Source organism: Gymnoscopelus braueri (genome assembly GCF_963280865.1).
Source record: "Gymnoscopelus braueri genome assembly, chromosome: 19".
NCBI lineage: Eukaryota > Metazoa > Chordata > Actinopteri > Myctophiformes > Myctophidae > Gymnoscopelus > Gymnoscopelus braueri.
The window spans coordinates 13,829,329-13,846,070 of record NC_137621.1 but is presented as its reverse complement, the minus strand read 5'-3'; the positions used below and the strand labels follow the sequence as shown (position 1 = coordinate 13,846,070).

The window sequence follows — 16,742 nt, the reverse complement described above, 5'->3', positions numbered from 1 at the left end:
GCCAATGTTTTACCAGTTTTTTAAAGCATAGTTTGTTGATTACTTTTAATGCAGTAATGGTCTTTTTTCTTTCTTTTTGTTTTTATGTATTAAAAAGGTCTTAAAAGTCCTTAAAATGTAAGCTTTTTGATCGTCTGTATTCGCCGCGCCGTCGTATTGCGGAGCATACATCGGGCATTACAACGGCCACTGCTAAGTGCGCCGCCTCACGTTGCACCCTGCTGTGCATCGTGGAAGTGCACGGTTTCGCTGTCTGTCAAATTCCGCACCTGGCGGCTCCGAATCCCCCTGTCAGACTGCTGTTTTCTTTTCCCTGTCTAAACTGCTCTCATACCCCCCCCCCCCCCATCACCATTACTCGTCTCTGTTTATCACCATCAGGGAGACGGGTGAAGAGACAGAGAGAGGGGAAGGGGAGGAGGAGAGAGGGCAAGGAAGCATGAAAGGGGGGAGAGGAAAGTGTGTGTGTGTGTGTGTGTGTGTGTGTGAGCGCTCAGCTCTACTAGCAGCTCGGGTGACATTGATCCTGTCTTGGTGAGAAAACGAGAGTGAGGTTATTTATACAGTACACACACACACACTCTTCCACATTTATATCCCCCTCTTTTAGGTACCATTTATGGCCATTTTGATAGTATTTTAATTTGAGAAAATGGCCTCTTTATTTGCTTTGAATTTCCTACGCCTGGAGATCCAGTGAGTGATCCCGTTTAGGTTCTCCACAGTTTCTGAGTACAAATATCAAGAATTACAAATTAGCGCACATGCTTCTCTACAGCCTCCCTCTTTCACCTTCCTCTGTATATCTCTCTCCTGCTCTCTCTTCACTTGCCTTCCCTTCCCCCTCCATGTCTCACTATTCCATCTCCCTTCATCTCTCTCTCTCTCCATCTCCCCCCCCCCCCCCCCCCCCCAACACATTATTCAGGGGGGGGCATGCGCGTAACCCATCTAATTTGCAGGGCTGTGTTTAGGCTCTCGCTTCGACAACAATGTAGCTGATGAAGGGAGTACGAAGGCGTAGTGGGGGGTGGGGGAGGAATGGAGGAAGAAGAAGGAATATCAAAAAGAACTAGTGGCGTTCTCTTGTGGCAACAGCGAAGGAGGGAGCGAGATGGGAGGCGATGAAGTCTCTAGCGAGAGTTCCAGGCCCCCAGAGGATTGGGGTGAAGGAACACAGAGTCATGTCTCTGTACGTCTAGTAGCTGCATGTGTCGTACAGGGTCTCCTGCGACCTCCCACACTGGCTGCCTATAGCTCCACCGCACATCCCCTGAACTCCATCTTCCTATATACACAGCATAAGAAATGTGTTTATGGTTTACTCACTATAAACAACACAGCTGGCTTTGGACTGGAACGTCCTTTCGGGAGTTGTGCTTTGGCAGTAGACTCCGTGGTCGCTCAGAGTGAAAGTGTTTGTAAGACCTACTGGGAGAGGCGAGTGCCCAGGGAGGGGTTTGGATTGGAGCCATTTCTAAGATACCTCGGGTCTCTTGCGGGAATAGGCCAAATCCAGGGTGGAGTCTGTTTTCTTGTATCTGTATAGAAAGGCCTACTACGTACAGAGTAAAATGAGCCCACCGCCAGCTCTCTATCCTAACAGCCTAACCTACTGCTCATTAGATGGATGGGTGGATGTTGTAGATAGGTGTTTAGATAAATACATGCATGCAGATAGACAGACAGACAGACCGACGGACAGACACGACGTGTCTAACAACGTTCTGAGTTTTGAGCATTCATACTGTCTGCGACTCACCGACACAACAGCGGTGCCACAACGTAAACAAGGAAGTTCATGCAGTCTCGTGCCGAGTCGTGCATCTTCCCAACCAATCGGTGCATGCAACATTTTTAAGTCGTCTGCAACCGTAAATTATTCATATATTAATATATATAACACTTTCAAAAATAGCAGATGTACAAGCTCGCAGCTCGGCACAAAGTGACGCGCTGTGAGCTTGTATGTCTGCTATTTTTGAATAGCCAACGCTAAAAATAAAAAATTACACAGATGCTTTCCCGGTTTTAATGGGTTAAAAGTCTGGCCCTAGCCAGCTGCACTTAGTCTGACTGGGTTACTTTTAATAACATAATGTATATTATATGAATAGATATAATCATAAATACAATGTACAATCTATGCATAAATACAATGTACAATCTATCAGCAGTATATGAACATACATCTATGGCCAATGAATGGATATGTACAGAATATCGACATACTGTAGGAGTTCTTCAGCTTCCTGCTTTATAAAGGACTTCTACTGAAGTAAGAAAGTGCATCTGAACAGTAGAATATTGTAGAATATGGAGGCTGCAGGCCTGTGGCCCAGGCAGATATACTGCCCAGACAGTTTCACGACTCGGCTGTCCCTGACGTCTGTGTTATCAGAAAATTGTTTCTGATTACATTTTAGGCGAGAAATAGGCCATGAAGTTGCTCCGTATAATATTTCATTTAACATTTACGACTTGTTTAAAAGTTTAACAACATTCAGAAGCTGAAACACATTTCATGTCACATTTCTAAATGCAACATTGTCTACTCAACCATAGTCTCATTTACTTTCAGTGTCAAGTACTGCATGTAATTTTGAAATAGATTATACATGATTCCCACCTTTATTGGCATGCCATGCACCGTGTCTCATTTACTTCCATTGTCAAATGTTATGTGCAATTTCTAAATGGATAGATAGATCGGTATGCATCTCAGTTACTCAGACAAATTGGCCATTGCACCGCTCGGCGTGGGCACTTGCTCGACTGACACCACACTTGTTTGTGTGTCATGGGGCTCGAGCCCCCCTCTGTCGGCGTGCCTGCCTTGTTATGTAAGTGAAGTGATGTAAAAAAGTAATTACAATCAAAACTATTATCAAAACCTTTTGTGGTACTTTATGTTATCAGAAACTATTTCTGTGGTGGTCCTTCGTTATCGTCTTCCGGTTTTTCATTCGTACTAAGTTAGGGGTTTGGTGGTTTGCACAAGGACACTTCGACATGATGTCAGGAAGAGCTGGTGATCGAACCGTGAACTTCGTTTGGGGTGTAGGCATATGCATGTAGATGATGATGACTTTAGTTTGATGCAGAGATGGCTTTAGTCAGCAAGCTCACAATGCGTTACGTTGCAACGTCTTGTGAACTTGTAGATTTGGCTATTTTCTGTGAAGATACTTAGTGTAGAGGAGAAAAAAGGAGGGGGCCTAGTATAGACGCCCTGGGGGACTCCGGTCAACTAAAGTATATAGGGTTTAAGTGTTTAATCAGTTAAGGCCTTAATCTGGTAAAATATATTTTGATCTAGTTTGGAGTGGAATTTCCCTTTTTTAAGACATCATAAAAGTTAAGCAGTGCCCTTGAGTGACAGTCTGTGATGAGCTTTTAATCTCCAGCTGCATTAATGGAAGCATTTGTTACACTGGCTCTGTGGCCGGGTCCTTTGAACAGATATCAGATCTCATGCCTTCCCGAGTGCCCTGTCACAATACGCCTGGGAGAAGGAGAAAGTGCAATTAAGTAGTGGCATTGTTGTGTGTGTGTGCTGGGGCTTGGCGATAATGACTTAAAATCACTATCCCGATTTATTTCAAACTTCTGCCTCGATTCCGATTAATAAATGATTTTTTAAATAGTGAAAAAAAATGTCTGCATTTCCTGTCTCTCTCGTCACAGTCTCCGTCTGAATAAAGCGTGAAAATGGCACACAAAAAAAGGTCGGGCATATTATATGTTAGGGTTAATGTAAGAGTTAGGGATATGGAATGAAAGTAAGTTAATACAATGTCCCAAAAAGTTTTCAAAATCAGTGCGTGTCTGTGTACATGCAATTGTGTGCACATATACAAGAGATAATAAGAATCTTTGTGAGCATACATCTGCATGAAATTTTGCATGTATGCGTGTTAGTTTAATGGTTGGAGACACGACTGGGTGCATCCACACATCATTATAAAGTTTTATTCCTTCCAGCTGAACATAACAATGGAAACCACAAATGGGAGTGGTATTGTGCAGGAAATTCTCTAGTGTCTGTTGGTCTCAGTTGGCCAGTCTGTGTGGGTAGCTCTATTCTCAGCAGGTGAGAGGAGATGACTCTTGACACAGCTTGTTAGCCGAGGGACAAGAACTGTCTAGCTGTCCCCTGGGACAGACCTTGAATACTTTCGTACACAAAGTTCCTCTCCCTCCTGCCTCCCAAACTGTGGAATGACCAACCTCCCCAGTCACGAGTCACGACTGCATACTTGAGCCCAAATGATATGCTCCGTTGTTCGGCGGTCTCATATGTAAAAAGTAACAGACCTACAAGCAAACAACGTGTTGCGGATGCAACACATTGTGAGCTTGTAGGTCTGCTATTTTCGCAGACCTACGTCGCACAACAAAGTATAAATTAAGCTTTTCACCCCATTTCCAGCGCAGTCTGAAAACTCACATCTTCACCTATGAGTACTCCTCATTCCTTATATCACTTTTTGTTGCCTGTTTTATGATAGATGCTAGTTATGCTATGCTTATTGTATGTTGGTTACTCACTCACATATGTTTTGTTATATAGATAGACTGACACACTGTTTGCTTGACCAGAAATGCTAAAAATGCTAGATCCTATCTTTGATGTTTATCTGTTATCCTAGTTACTGTCGTTTGTTGACTAGAGTTCATGCCATTTACTCTAATCTTGCACTTTGTAAGTCGCTCTGGTTAAGAGGTTATTAAGTTAGAATAAATGCCTAAATTGGAATTTGAGTACCGCTTGACTTCATCACATCTAAATTCTGTGGTTACTGACTGTAAGAAAACATTTTTGGTGCCAAGTTTTATTTCTAGGGCTTGGAAGAGTATAGACAAAGCATTTTGTTTATGATCTACATTTTGTGTGGTAATCGCCTCTGTTTATGTGGCAATTCATGTTTCATTCATGCCCCACGATGTGGTGTCATGCGGCCTGGGGCACAGTGAGCACATGGCACACAAATAAAATGTAAATCAATCGGCGGTGTATATAGCTCGTTACGGAGTTGTTGTTTTTCTTCTCTGGCCACATCCAGCCCCAAGTGCTCAACACAGAATAGTTCGCTAGAGTAATGGCTGTCAAACGAACTGCCAAAGTACCGCCCATTTGTGTAACTGCATTATAAGCAGGGCCCAGCGACACATAAATACTCACCTTTTTCCAGCTGTTAGAGAAGTATAAACACATCCTCCAGCCAAATGCTCCACTGGGGCTTCAACCTCTAACCCTGCGGTTGTGAACGCATGATTAGCGTTGTGCTGTATTTCGCTGACTGCTTATTTCTTCTCTCTTTGTCATCCACCCCCCCCCCCCCCCCAATCTTCAACACACAGAGAAGGAAAAGCGAGTGAAATCTGGTTCCTCAGACGGGGAGGGAGCCAGCAGCTCCCAGTCGGACAGCTCGGCCAGTCTGGGCAGTCTGAAGGGAGGAGGTGAGTGTCTGTCTGTCTGTCAACCTGTCATCACATCTTCTGACTCCCCCCCCCCCCCTGACATTATTGCCTCGCGGGTAACAAATGCTATTCAACTATGGCTTGGAGTGAGTCCGGCCTATTTTTGGTTGCCTCGGGTCATCTCACGATAATCCACGATAATTTCCTCGGGTGCCCTTTATTTTCCAGGATCTGTTGTCACTGGACATTAGCCACTGGACTTTCATGCCTATTTTCTGGGGGGGGGGGGCGAATATAATGATGAGAACGGTGATATATATTTGAAGAGAGAGTGCTCCTTTTTCGTGCAGCGCCAGTTTCATTAACCACTTGAGCCCTATTTTAATCTTCGTCGTATGATGGTGTTGCGCAGCAGAAATGGCAGAACTTCAAGCTCCCATCATGTGTTGCATAGCGACACGTGAGCTTGTTGACTCTTTTTGCAACTTTGGAAAAGGTATACCGAAGATTTTTGAGTCTTTGAAAACGTTTGCCCAAAATGGGGACACAAGGGTTAATGTGGCAATAAAAATAAATATTGGTTCACCCCTCGACTGCATCATTAACATTTCCCTTCAAGCTTTTTGTGGAATGCTGTGGAGGAGAACAGTTGAATTCACTGACAGTCTGATGACAGCAGCTCTAACAACAGGAAGTGCCGTTTGTTTGGGAGGACCCACATTTTCCAAGTTACTGTTCCATGGCATCCTATTAGCAGACAGATTCCAGAGGCATGACATTTTGTTGACGGTAACTGAAGTAGATAGCCTTAAGGCCTCATTAACTCCATCTGTAACCCATGGTCTCAGATAAGATGAGAGGAGATGAGAATCATCCTTTTAACCCAGCGGTACAAGGGATCTGCACTACCTCTAGACAGTCCCTTCCCCCTCTCTCGTCAATTGTTTTTCTCCACGCTTGTCCCATGTGTGTGCCTGTGTCTGGGGACCACACGATTTAAAAATAAACATTACATACAAGGTTCAAGGTTTCTTTATTGTTACATCTCGTGTACAGGTACATAAGAAGTAAAAGTCTTTGTTCTGGTTCCTCAGACATTGTAGCAGCAATAATAGTAGTAATAATAATAGTAAAAAATATATACAGTAACACCGCGGGATAATAAAGGAAATCTATCTATCATTCACAAGCCTTTCACTTAAATGCCATTTTCACTAATATGGCTAGGCAATATAAATATCTAAATACAATATCTAATATAAATATTAAATAAATATTGCAATAATATCAATAAATATCACTATCTGTGTATATATGTAAATCTCATTGTCTAATTTATGTTCATCCCATTGGACAGCATGGTGAAGTCGAACTAGAACTGTCATTTTCAGATGCCATTCTCAAGCATTCTCACACATCTGACTTGGTGGTTGCTTTGTAGTGTTTATTCAACAACACTTTGTAACACAGTTCACATTCTTTCCAGGACACATTTGCAATGATGGATGATAAGCGATAGATGTATACTTGAAGCGGCCATCTGGCAATCGGAAGTTGATCCTCGACTCCTCCAGGCTTTGTGTCACCTGGTTAAGTGTCCCTGAGCCAGACACTTAAGCCCAACTGCTCCCCTGTGCGCTCAGTCTGAGCAAGCTACTGCTGGGTCAATGCAGAGAAGTAATGTCCCTTCTGGGATCACTACAAATAACACTTATATTGCACAGCCCAAGGCTGCAGCCTGTAATTTCAGGCAGATCAACCTTAACCACATTGAAGTCTAGCGCACCTATTCTGGGGTGAGCATTCGGCCAAAATAGCCCATCTACAAGCTCACAACGTGTTGAGTTGTGACGCGTTGTGTGCTTGTAGATCTGCAATTTTCGGCAAAGAGACTCTGTGTAGAGGGGAATACTAACGGGCCGAGTTTATGTAGAGCCTTGGGGGACCCTGGTCAACTAAGTATATAGGGTTCAAGTGGTTAAAAACATCACTTTTTAGTACTTGTGGCCTAACACGGTGGCCCCCTGCCACAGCAGGATCCTGGCTATGGAACCATTCTGGACTGACAAAGCGGTTTGAGGATGATCTGCTATGTTTTTCAGAGCACTGGCCCTTGGAAACAGAGCAGGCCAGCAGAGAAGCTTGGCATCATATGTTTGGAGTTTTATCCCGTCAAGCATTCAGCATGACTTTTGGCCAATCCTGCATAGCTCTTCTGTCAAATAGCCTAATTGTATGGCAGTGTTTTTGAGAAACTCGTTCCTTCTTGTCAAATAGTTTCACTGTCGACCCTGAAGAGGTGCTTCGGGACTAGCAGGGCTTAAGCGCTAACCCAAGGCTATATTTATGTACCTTTCTGTCTGGCTGATAGAATTCACCCTCCTTCATCAGAGAGGCTGTCAAACTGTCAGACAAGTGAGTGCTGTTGTCGGAGGTGATTCAGCTTTATTTACCAAACACGATACCTCCTCCCAACTGTCCCCCAATCTTCCTGCCAGTCACATTATCTGCTGCATGTGTAGGTGTTGGCCATGCCTTCCTCTGAGTCAGCTTGTGGCTACGGAATACAGTCGCTCTTGTATGCTGTTCCGGTTAGCGTGGTGGATCCATCCTCCTTGAAACCAGGAATCTGATATCACTCGCCCAAGAGTGGGGTCAGTGCTTTCCAGGGGTCAGCTTACCAAACAGGGGTCCCCCGTATCAGAAGACTAATCTCTTTCAGATAATTGCCTCCTTAGTGAAAGGGAAAATGCTGTAAATGCCAACGGGCAGTTGTTGATGGAGAGAACGGCGTCGGCGAGCTGCTGCTGCTGCTGCTACAGCCTGACTCTGCCATTTATGAGCCTTTCTCTTTGGGGAGGAGGGGGTTGCGTAACGGGGGAAAGGTCATCTTAGGATAATGGAGGGCGGAGATATAAGAGGGTACTTTATAGACTCGATTTGTGCTAATAAGGTAGATTTGGAAAACTCTGAGTTTTGACCTCACTTCTCAAGAGACTTCAACAGCCTAACTACGGAAGAGCTAGACATTAGGGTTTGCACACTACTGACCTACATTAAACACGCACGCTCACATGCACGCACGTGCACACTATTAAACTATTGTGGCCAGCTAAGCCATTAGAAAGCGATCCCATTACAGACCACTGGTGTCTCCACGGGTAGGTGTGCAAGTCACAGGGTTATTTCTTGCTCACTTATCACTAAGTGACAATCCACAGATGGTCTCGTTGATGAGACACATTAGAGGCCTAATAAGGATGGATTTTATATGATTGCCTTTATGAGTCTGTTTACCATGGCGCAGGTGTATGATAATCATAATCGCCTGGGAAATGGGTTTTGGGAGCACATTCATCTTCATAATGAAGTTATCTTATAGCTACCGCTTAAGATTGTAATCCCATGGGACTTGAACCCTGAGGCGAATGTCTAGATTGTATTTAAATCGCTATATAAAGGCAGGGTCTTGTGTCAAATCTTATTGTAATATTTCACATGCATGCTTTTGCTGTTTGTCTTGTCTTGCAGAGGTGGCTACAGGGAACCTTCTGGACTTAGCAGAAGGTGCCAACGCGGCATTGGTCCACTCGGAAACAATGGAGAGTGAACCAGAACCCTTTATGGTACACAACCACACCGCTGGAAACAACAATATTGTATGGGTAAGGTGCCCTATTAACCAGCTGCTAAGGCTAGATAAGATGGGAAAGAATTGGTGTTACTGTAAGTCAAACATGCCTGGTGATATACCTGTTGCATTCAGAGGGATGGAGTTTATATTTATAGTGCTGTTGGCCTGAGTTAGCACAATGGTGCATTGAACAGAACCTGCCTTATCAGATGTTAACACATAGCAGGAGAAGGCGAGGTTCTGCCTTTAACCTACATTAACCACTTAAATCTATGTACTTATTTGACTGGGTCTATACTTGGCCCTCTCCTTTTTTTCCCCTCTACACCAAATCTCTGAAAATAGGCGATCTACAAGCTCGCAACTGTGTTGCATGAGCTTGCAGATCGCCTACTTTCGCCAATGTTTGCCTGGTGCGACGCCCAGAACAGGGACGCTAGGGGTTCATGTGGTTAATGTATGCAAACTGGATGGAAAGGCTAGAACTCGAACTTCTCATAACCCAGACCCTGCATTTTATAGCTCTACTTAACCACAGATGTGCAATTCACGAGGGTACAACTGCAAAAGCCTCACACACACTCAAGCATTAAACTAAATAAACCCTGTTGGCCTATTATGTTCAGTCCGGACGTGACCGGACGGACGTAAAGTATCTAAGCACATTCACTGAAGTACTGTACTTAAGTAAAAGTTTGAAAAACCTTTTTTTTTATTAAAATGTGAGTACTTTTTCCGCCACTGGACGTGACCCCTAGCATCTGTGGGCTAATATCTATTTGTTTTCTCCGGCAGGAGCTGGAGGACGGCCTGGACGAGGCTTTCTCAAGGTGAGCGGTGCATTTGGATTTCTTCCACCCCTCCTCTATTCCAGCAGTCACACAAGCTGCGTCCTGGAAATAGCCGTCTGCCACGGTTTTAGGGCCTTCTCATAATAAACACGGCCACTCCCTCTTTGCTCGGCTCACGCGGCTGGGAGAGACGGGCTCGGTTTACACGCCCCGAGTTTAGCGGCAGGCAGACAGACAGCCAGCCGTCCTGAGTCATGCTGCTTCTGCAAGGCCATATCCACACAGTGATCCCACTGGAAGCTCCCCGGGAGGGGAGAATGTCATGAAATACCCTGTTATTATTTTTGTTCAGAGAGACGAGCAAAGGCAAAAAGGAAGAAGGGGAAAAAAAACCTTTCAAGGTGGTCTACCCGTGTGTGTGTGTGAGAGACAGAATCACATGAAAGCATACTTGCTCTCATTGCCAAGTACCCAAAACCATAAATGTTGAGAAGTCCAAACACTTCCATGCCAAGGACCCCCAAATAGCCATAGCCTCTGGTTTTCAACCCTTTGCGAATTGGAAGAAAAAAGAAGGAAACAAATAGCGGATATAGATTATAGATAGTCTATTAAATTTTTTTTTTTAAATCCTCTACTTTCCTGTTGGCCACCCTGGCAGACCCCTGGGGGCCGTGGCAGTGGCACCCACCAGGACAACCTGTGTGTGTGAACTAGGTTCAAGGTTTACAAAAAGTATTTTCTTGGTGCTAATCAACATTCCTCAAACATATTCCGTGCAAGCCACAAACTAATCCAAATCCACAGAGTCAAAGACGCCACTGCTATTAAATGCATTCCACTGGTCCTGTATCAGTAGCAGAACTAGATAAGCACTGGTGGCCGCCTGTTAGGTTCTGATACCACTGTGTTTATTTTGGAGTCAGCCAAGAAGTATTATTCACCGCTTTATTGGTGTTTACTCCCCCCCCCCCCCCCCCCCCCCCCCCTCCCTGGCTCTTCTTCTCGATCCCGCTCTGCTAATTTGACAGTGGCCTCCTTCCTCTCTTCCTGTGTGTCTCTCTTTCATTTAGAAGAGGGAGAACGCGCTCGACAGCCCCTCTGTAATCACGCCCTAAAGAGTCCATTTTAGCCCCGTTATCGGATGATTATTTGTCTGCGCACACCCGGTAATTACGCCCTAACGTTCGGTAATCTTCCCACTCCGTGATTAACGAGGAGGCTCCCGCCGAGAGCTGTGACGCAGACCCAGAAATGCAGATTTGGCGGATCTGAAGGAAAGTCAGGAGCCAAGATGAAATGGATGAAAATTCTTTGTACATCAGGAGAAACTGATTGCACACTAAACCCGTTTAATCCGGGAACGCATCTGTGTCATTTTAGTGCCGCACTATGAGCTTGCAGATCTGCTATTTTTGAAAAATCTAGATTTTTTTTGCAATCATTTATATATATATATATATATATATATATATATATATATATATATATTTTTAAAGCGAACATATGTAACTCAAATCTTTGCTGCTGTACAATTTGTCTTTGAGTGAGGATAATACTTCATGTCAGTATTATGCCTCGGTGGATAATCCTTTGCAGATAAGGCTGAGGTATTCTCTTTATTATGGTGGTTTATTTTCATACAACATGCTACCGGTTTATATATTCCCAGGCTCTTATTTTGATGATGTAGCTCTGCAGGATCCTTCTATATAAGAGGGTCAGTCCGGATGTCTGTGTTATGTTGTGTCTGTAACACTTGTGCAGGCTATAGTGTATATACACGCATACACTTTCCATGGAACAAACTTATGATACCTGTGCCTATTTCATATACTGTAATACCATTAGTGTGCTATTCAAATCAACGGATCATCATCTGATATACCACACATGACGCATTATAAGTGCTGGTCATAATGCATTATATTTATAAGCTCAGTGGCACAGCACATTTTAAGTACCTTAGCTAGTTATAAAGTGTCTTTGTTGTTGTAAGTTGTTATGCATAATAATAAACATTTATTACGAGTGTAATGAAGCATTATAATGCATTATAAATGTGATTGTAATGCATTATAGTCCCGACCTTTAACTAAAGTGTTACCTGATAGTTATAATGTGCTGTTCCACACAGTTTACAATGCATTATGACCAGCACTTTTAAACTATATTATTATAAGTTATAATACTTCATAAACCTTGTTAGAAATCGTTATGCATAATTATACACATTCATAACGAGTGTATTATAATACATTATGAATGTGGTTATAACGCATTATAGACCCGACCTTAATGTAAAGTCTTATCATGTACAGTAGGTACATAAACATGAGAACAATATCTACTTGACCTTGTCTGTCTTTCCATCTTACATAAAGAGATCCTTTCTTAACTGGAAAAAAAAGCACAACAAAACAAATAACTGGACTCTACTAACTTACAGACCAGAGCATCTTGAAGGAATGGCAGTGCTCGGGGAATGGAGTGGAAATTCTCCTCCAAGCACCGCTAAATATAAACTCTTGATATTGACGGGGATGTTTTATTGTTTATATTTTTGCATTCCTCTGATTTCCTCTGGGAACAAGAGGAACTGAGGTCAGACGTTTCCTCTACATGTTGAGCAAAGAACTACGTATACAGGCACCAGTGTTTGTTTTTCATCCCTCCTAACATGCTGTGGTTTATGCAGCGAGCAGTGCAGAGTAGCGGAATGTATGGCTGTAGCAAGTCCATGAATCAAAATTCTGCATTTCACAGACAGGCCATGACCAATAATTTCATTCTGGAAAGAGAATTTTAAATCGGTTTGACAAGTGTTCCTATTTCTCTGAGTTCCTTTTTGTGTTTTGTTGACAATTAATCTAATTCTTTGAACGATTTGTGACTTAAATGGATCGTACGGGTATTGCTGTCACCCCCGGGCCTAAACCCTTTTCCCATCCATCCAGCATTCCTCGACCTAGAGACCAATATAGGTCCATTTTAAAGTCTCAGGATAATTCTTTACTGCTGTGAGACGCCATTGCCATCTGCTGGCAGCAGATTGTTGTTGCATGATGAAATGTCTAATGAACAAACTACTGTAATACAATCTAGTGATAAACTGATCAGCGCCTTCGGAGAAAGATAAGACGAATGTTAACTCATTAAAACCGGGAAAGCATTTTAGATTTTTGCATTAGATATTCAAAAATAGCAGATATATAGAAGCTCACAGCGTGTCACTTCGTGCCGCACTGCAAACTTGTACATCTTTTATTTTTGAAAATCTTTTAAAAATCTTGAAAGTGCGAGAACTACTGATTTAGAAGGCGTTTGTAGAATCGACCTCAGGTCTTAAAGGGTTAATGTTATTTGAGATTTGGACAGTTATAGAAATATCAACCACTGTCTGATTGGTAATATTTCCTTTGTACCCCCACCACCCCAGCCGCAGTCTGGATAGTTTTGAATCCTACTCAGGTAAACGATGTCATCCTCTCCGCTCCATCCCACCACCCATTCACTTCCACTTTAGTCTTTGTTCCCATGTGCAGCCTGCTCATCTGTCTTTTTGAGTATTGGTTTTGGGCCAATATTAGGATGCATGGTAGTGTCTTGTGTCCCTGTGAAGCCATATATAATGTTCACATGGCTCAGAACCCTGTTCAACAAACTTGGCAGATCAAAAGAGGGGGGAAAAAAACCCCAGTGACGATATTGCATATTGTGATCCGTTCAGCTTTCATATGGCAAGGTTCTCCGCCACGGAACGTAGCGTAGCTCTGTCCATTCTGTACACGTTCTCATCACAGAATGTCTTGTGTTTTGGTCTTTCCGTCTCCATCAGCATTGTGCTCACCGTTGATTTGAGTGATGTCATGGTGAGCAAAAAACGGTGTGTGTTCATGTGTAGCTTTGATGTGTTAAATCTACAATCCCGACATGTTATGCCTCTCCGGGGGGAGAGAGGTAATTGCAACAATGTACAAACTATAAACATGGTGCCTAGTGTCCAATTAGGTGTGCCGTCTGCTTCAAATTACTTTATTGACCTTGTCAACCAGTAGGTGTTGGTGTGCTAGTTATATTGTATTAATGTACTCTACCATACAGATTGGTAAACATGCAATTTTATTCGTTAAAATAAGCCTTGGATTGTAGCTTTAAAAGGGAAGTCGTGTGTTTGTAAAGGTTGTAATTGTGGTGGGGGTAAGTCTCATGTCGCCGTGTGGTGTGATTGTCACCTATAGGTAACCATTTCTTGCCACTGTCGAGCTACCGTGACTCTGTTTTCCTCATAATGACTGTTTTTGTTCTGGAATAGTGCTGTGTGTGTGGATGTGTGTTAGAATCATGCTTAAGTGTGGTCTCAAGATATGTGGCTCATAACTTCTCACATGCATTTTCACATTTCATCTTTGTAGATGTTAACCCGATTCTCCGCTGGCAAAGGTGCAAAACTGAAACTTGTCCCTCTCTTTTCTTCTGTGTTCCGCCAGACTCGCTGAGTCTCGCACTAACCCCCAGGTCTTGGACATTGGGGTGACCCCTCAGGACTTCAACACAGACGAGTGCCTGTCCCCAGGCAAATGGGACAAAACGGAAGACCTTGCTGAGCAAAAGGACACGTTGGGCTTCTAAGGCGAAGTAGCTGCCAAGAAGAGGAAAAAAGAGGGAAAGACGAGGAGGAATAAGTGCACGAGACATGACTGGAAAATGTGGAGAAATGTTGAAAGGGACACTGCTGACGTCGTCGGTGTGGTTTTTCCACCTTTCCTCGCTGCCAAGTCCTCTCGATGGTGCCATCTGGTGGCTATTGGATGCTACTGCATCCATGTGGCTAGAAGGTGGGGGCCTCATGAGCTGCATGCTCACAGAACAGACCAAAGCAATACAGTACTACATACCAATGTATCCCTTTTCTATCAAAGGAACACGCAGTCATTTAATGTTTGTTACAGTCAGCATTGTAATAGTTCCTTTTTTTTGTTTTTGTTTTCAGTTTACCCACTCACTGTATCATTTGTATGTTTGCTTATTGTAGCCTATGTATTTCTATTCATTATATTCAAGTATGTTTGTGTATATATGTACAAAGTGAGAGCAAAGGAACTATAAAGATGACTTGCTTGGCACAGATTATTATGTCATTAAGGACATGCAAGGGTGCTGTTTCCTACACTTGGCTATCGAGGTGTAATGCCTCATTTATACTTGCTTGCACAACATGTCATGCTCCAAAAGTAGCCGATCTACAAGCTGACAACGCATTGCACTGCTACATGTTTTGAGCTTGCAGATTTGTTATTTTCGATGTTTGACACTGGCGTGCAATTAAGGGTGTGTTCAGAATTATGCCGAGAATCTGCTCTGCATTCAGAAAATGTTGGTTTTGACATCAGAGTGCTCTGATATCAGTTCATATATGAAATGTCAGAGTAGATGCTAATAAAATGATTTGGCCAATTTTAATATTTTAAATGAACATGAACTGTTTTGTTAAACATACAGTAGATGCATTTTGAAAGTATACCAAACGAGCTGAAAGTATCGTGAGCACACTGACCACTCCGACTGAAAACCTGCGTTGTCTCAAGTGTCTGAACAATGGAGGAGGGAGTGCAACCATTGCAAAAATGCAATGGTTGCAGCTTGTTTGGTAGGAGCCTAGACAGTATTCAACATGTATGTAGCAATTAGCAAAACCGGTCATAATCATGTTTATACATGAAATGTTTTGAGTTCATTTTAAAAGATAAAAATGGCAACGTTAGTTTATGAGCGTCTCCTCTGACCGCTCTGAGCCTATTCTCAGAGCGTACTTCCAAACTCACCCTAAATATAAATCCGGTTTAACCCGTTAAGGCCCGAGGCCGATTCTACAAATGCCTTCAGAATCGGTAGTTCTCACACTGTCGAGATTTTTCAAAAATGTTAAAAAGTGGCAGCTGTACAAGCTCGCAGCGTGGCACGAAGTGATGCGCTGTGAGCTTGTACATCTGCTATTTTTGAATGGCCAACGCAAAAATCTAAAATGACGAGGAGGCTTTCCTGGTTTTAATGGGTTAACTGGTTTTGATGGGCAGAATTCCTTGGCGAAAAGGTGGAGAGGAATAAAGTTACTACCTGTTCTTTTGGATGGTCAAATAAGGCTTTAACAAAGTGTGTGTGTGCACGTGTGTGTGTGTGTGTGTGTGTGTGTGTATTATGTCTAAACGTGTGAGAGAGAAAAGAAATGAAGATGACAATCTTATTTTTTTTGTATTGCAAAATCTATTTTTGCACTCCACTCACATCCCTCTCTAAAGCACATATTTCAATTAGAGGAAATGACCCTCAATACCATCAAGCTTATTAAGGCATAGGTTATATACCACTGTTACAGTATGTTAAACTATACTGCTGCAATTATGTTTTTGCTAGTGTATTTTTTGGAGGATGGGTCGCAGTGTTATCTTTGACATTTTCTTAATCTTTTGAAATTAATTTAAGTAACTGATTCATTTACACAAACTTCAATAAAATTGGCAGTGCGTGGCCTACCTTATCGTGCTTTTATTTTTTGCTAAATCTAATTCTGTACATGGTTGAATTGTATGCATTTGTGTTTTTTTTAATTGACCCCATGACATGAGGTCACCTGACATGGACCTCAGTTGCTGTGGTCACATGGACAACCCTACGAATGTGAAGGTGTCAGTGGTGGAAAGTAACTAATTACATTTACTCAAGTACTGTACTTAAAGGGATACTCCACTTTCAAATAAAATAAACATTAAAAATAAATATTAAAAATAAATGAAAAAAATAATGGAAAAATCACGGCCTCCTCACGCATTAGAGTGTCCTACTAATGTGTGAGGGGGCCGTGATTTTGCCATAACTTCTTTCATTTTTTTTTA

At 42.7% G+C, this 16,742-nt stretch overlaps 1 protein-coding gene across 1 annotated transcript in view; it reads left to right on the top strand.

Moving 5' to 3' along the window:
• Positions 1-16,382, top strand: part of ldlrap1b (low density lipoprotein receptor adaptor protein 1b) — a 54,434-nt gene extending 38,052 nt beyond the window's left edge. Inside the window, exons 6-9 of the mRNA XM_080413992.1 lie at positions 5,365-5,463; positions 8,956-9,089; positions 9,854-9,888; positions 14,340-16,382. Of these exons, the coding sequence (XP_080270118.1) occupies positions 5,365-5,463; positions 8,956-9,089; positions 9,854-9,888; positions 14,340-14,481 (410 nt within the window). The 3' untranslated portion in view covers positions 14,482-16,382. The remainder of the gene's footprint in view (positions 1-5,364; positions 5,464-8,955; positions 9,090-9,853; positions 9,889-14,339) is intronic.
• The last annotated feature ends 360 nt before the right edge of the window (positions 16,383-16,742 follow it).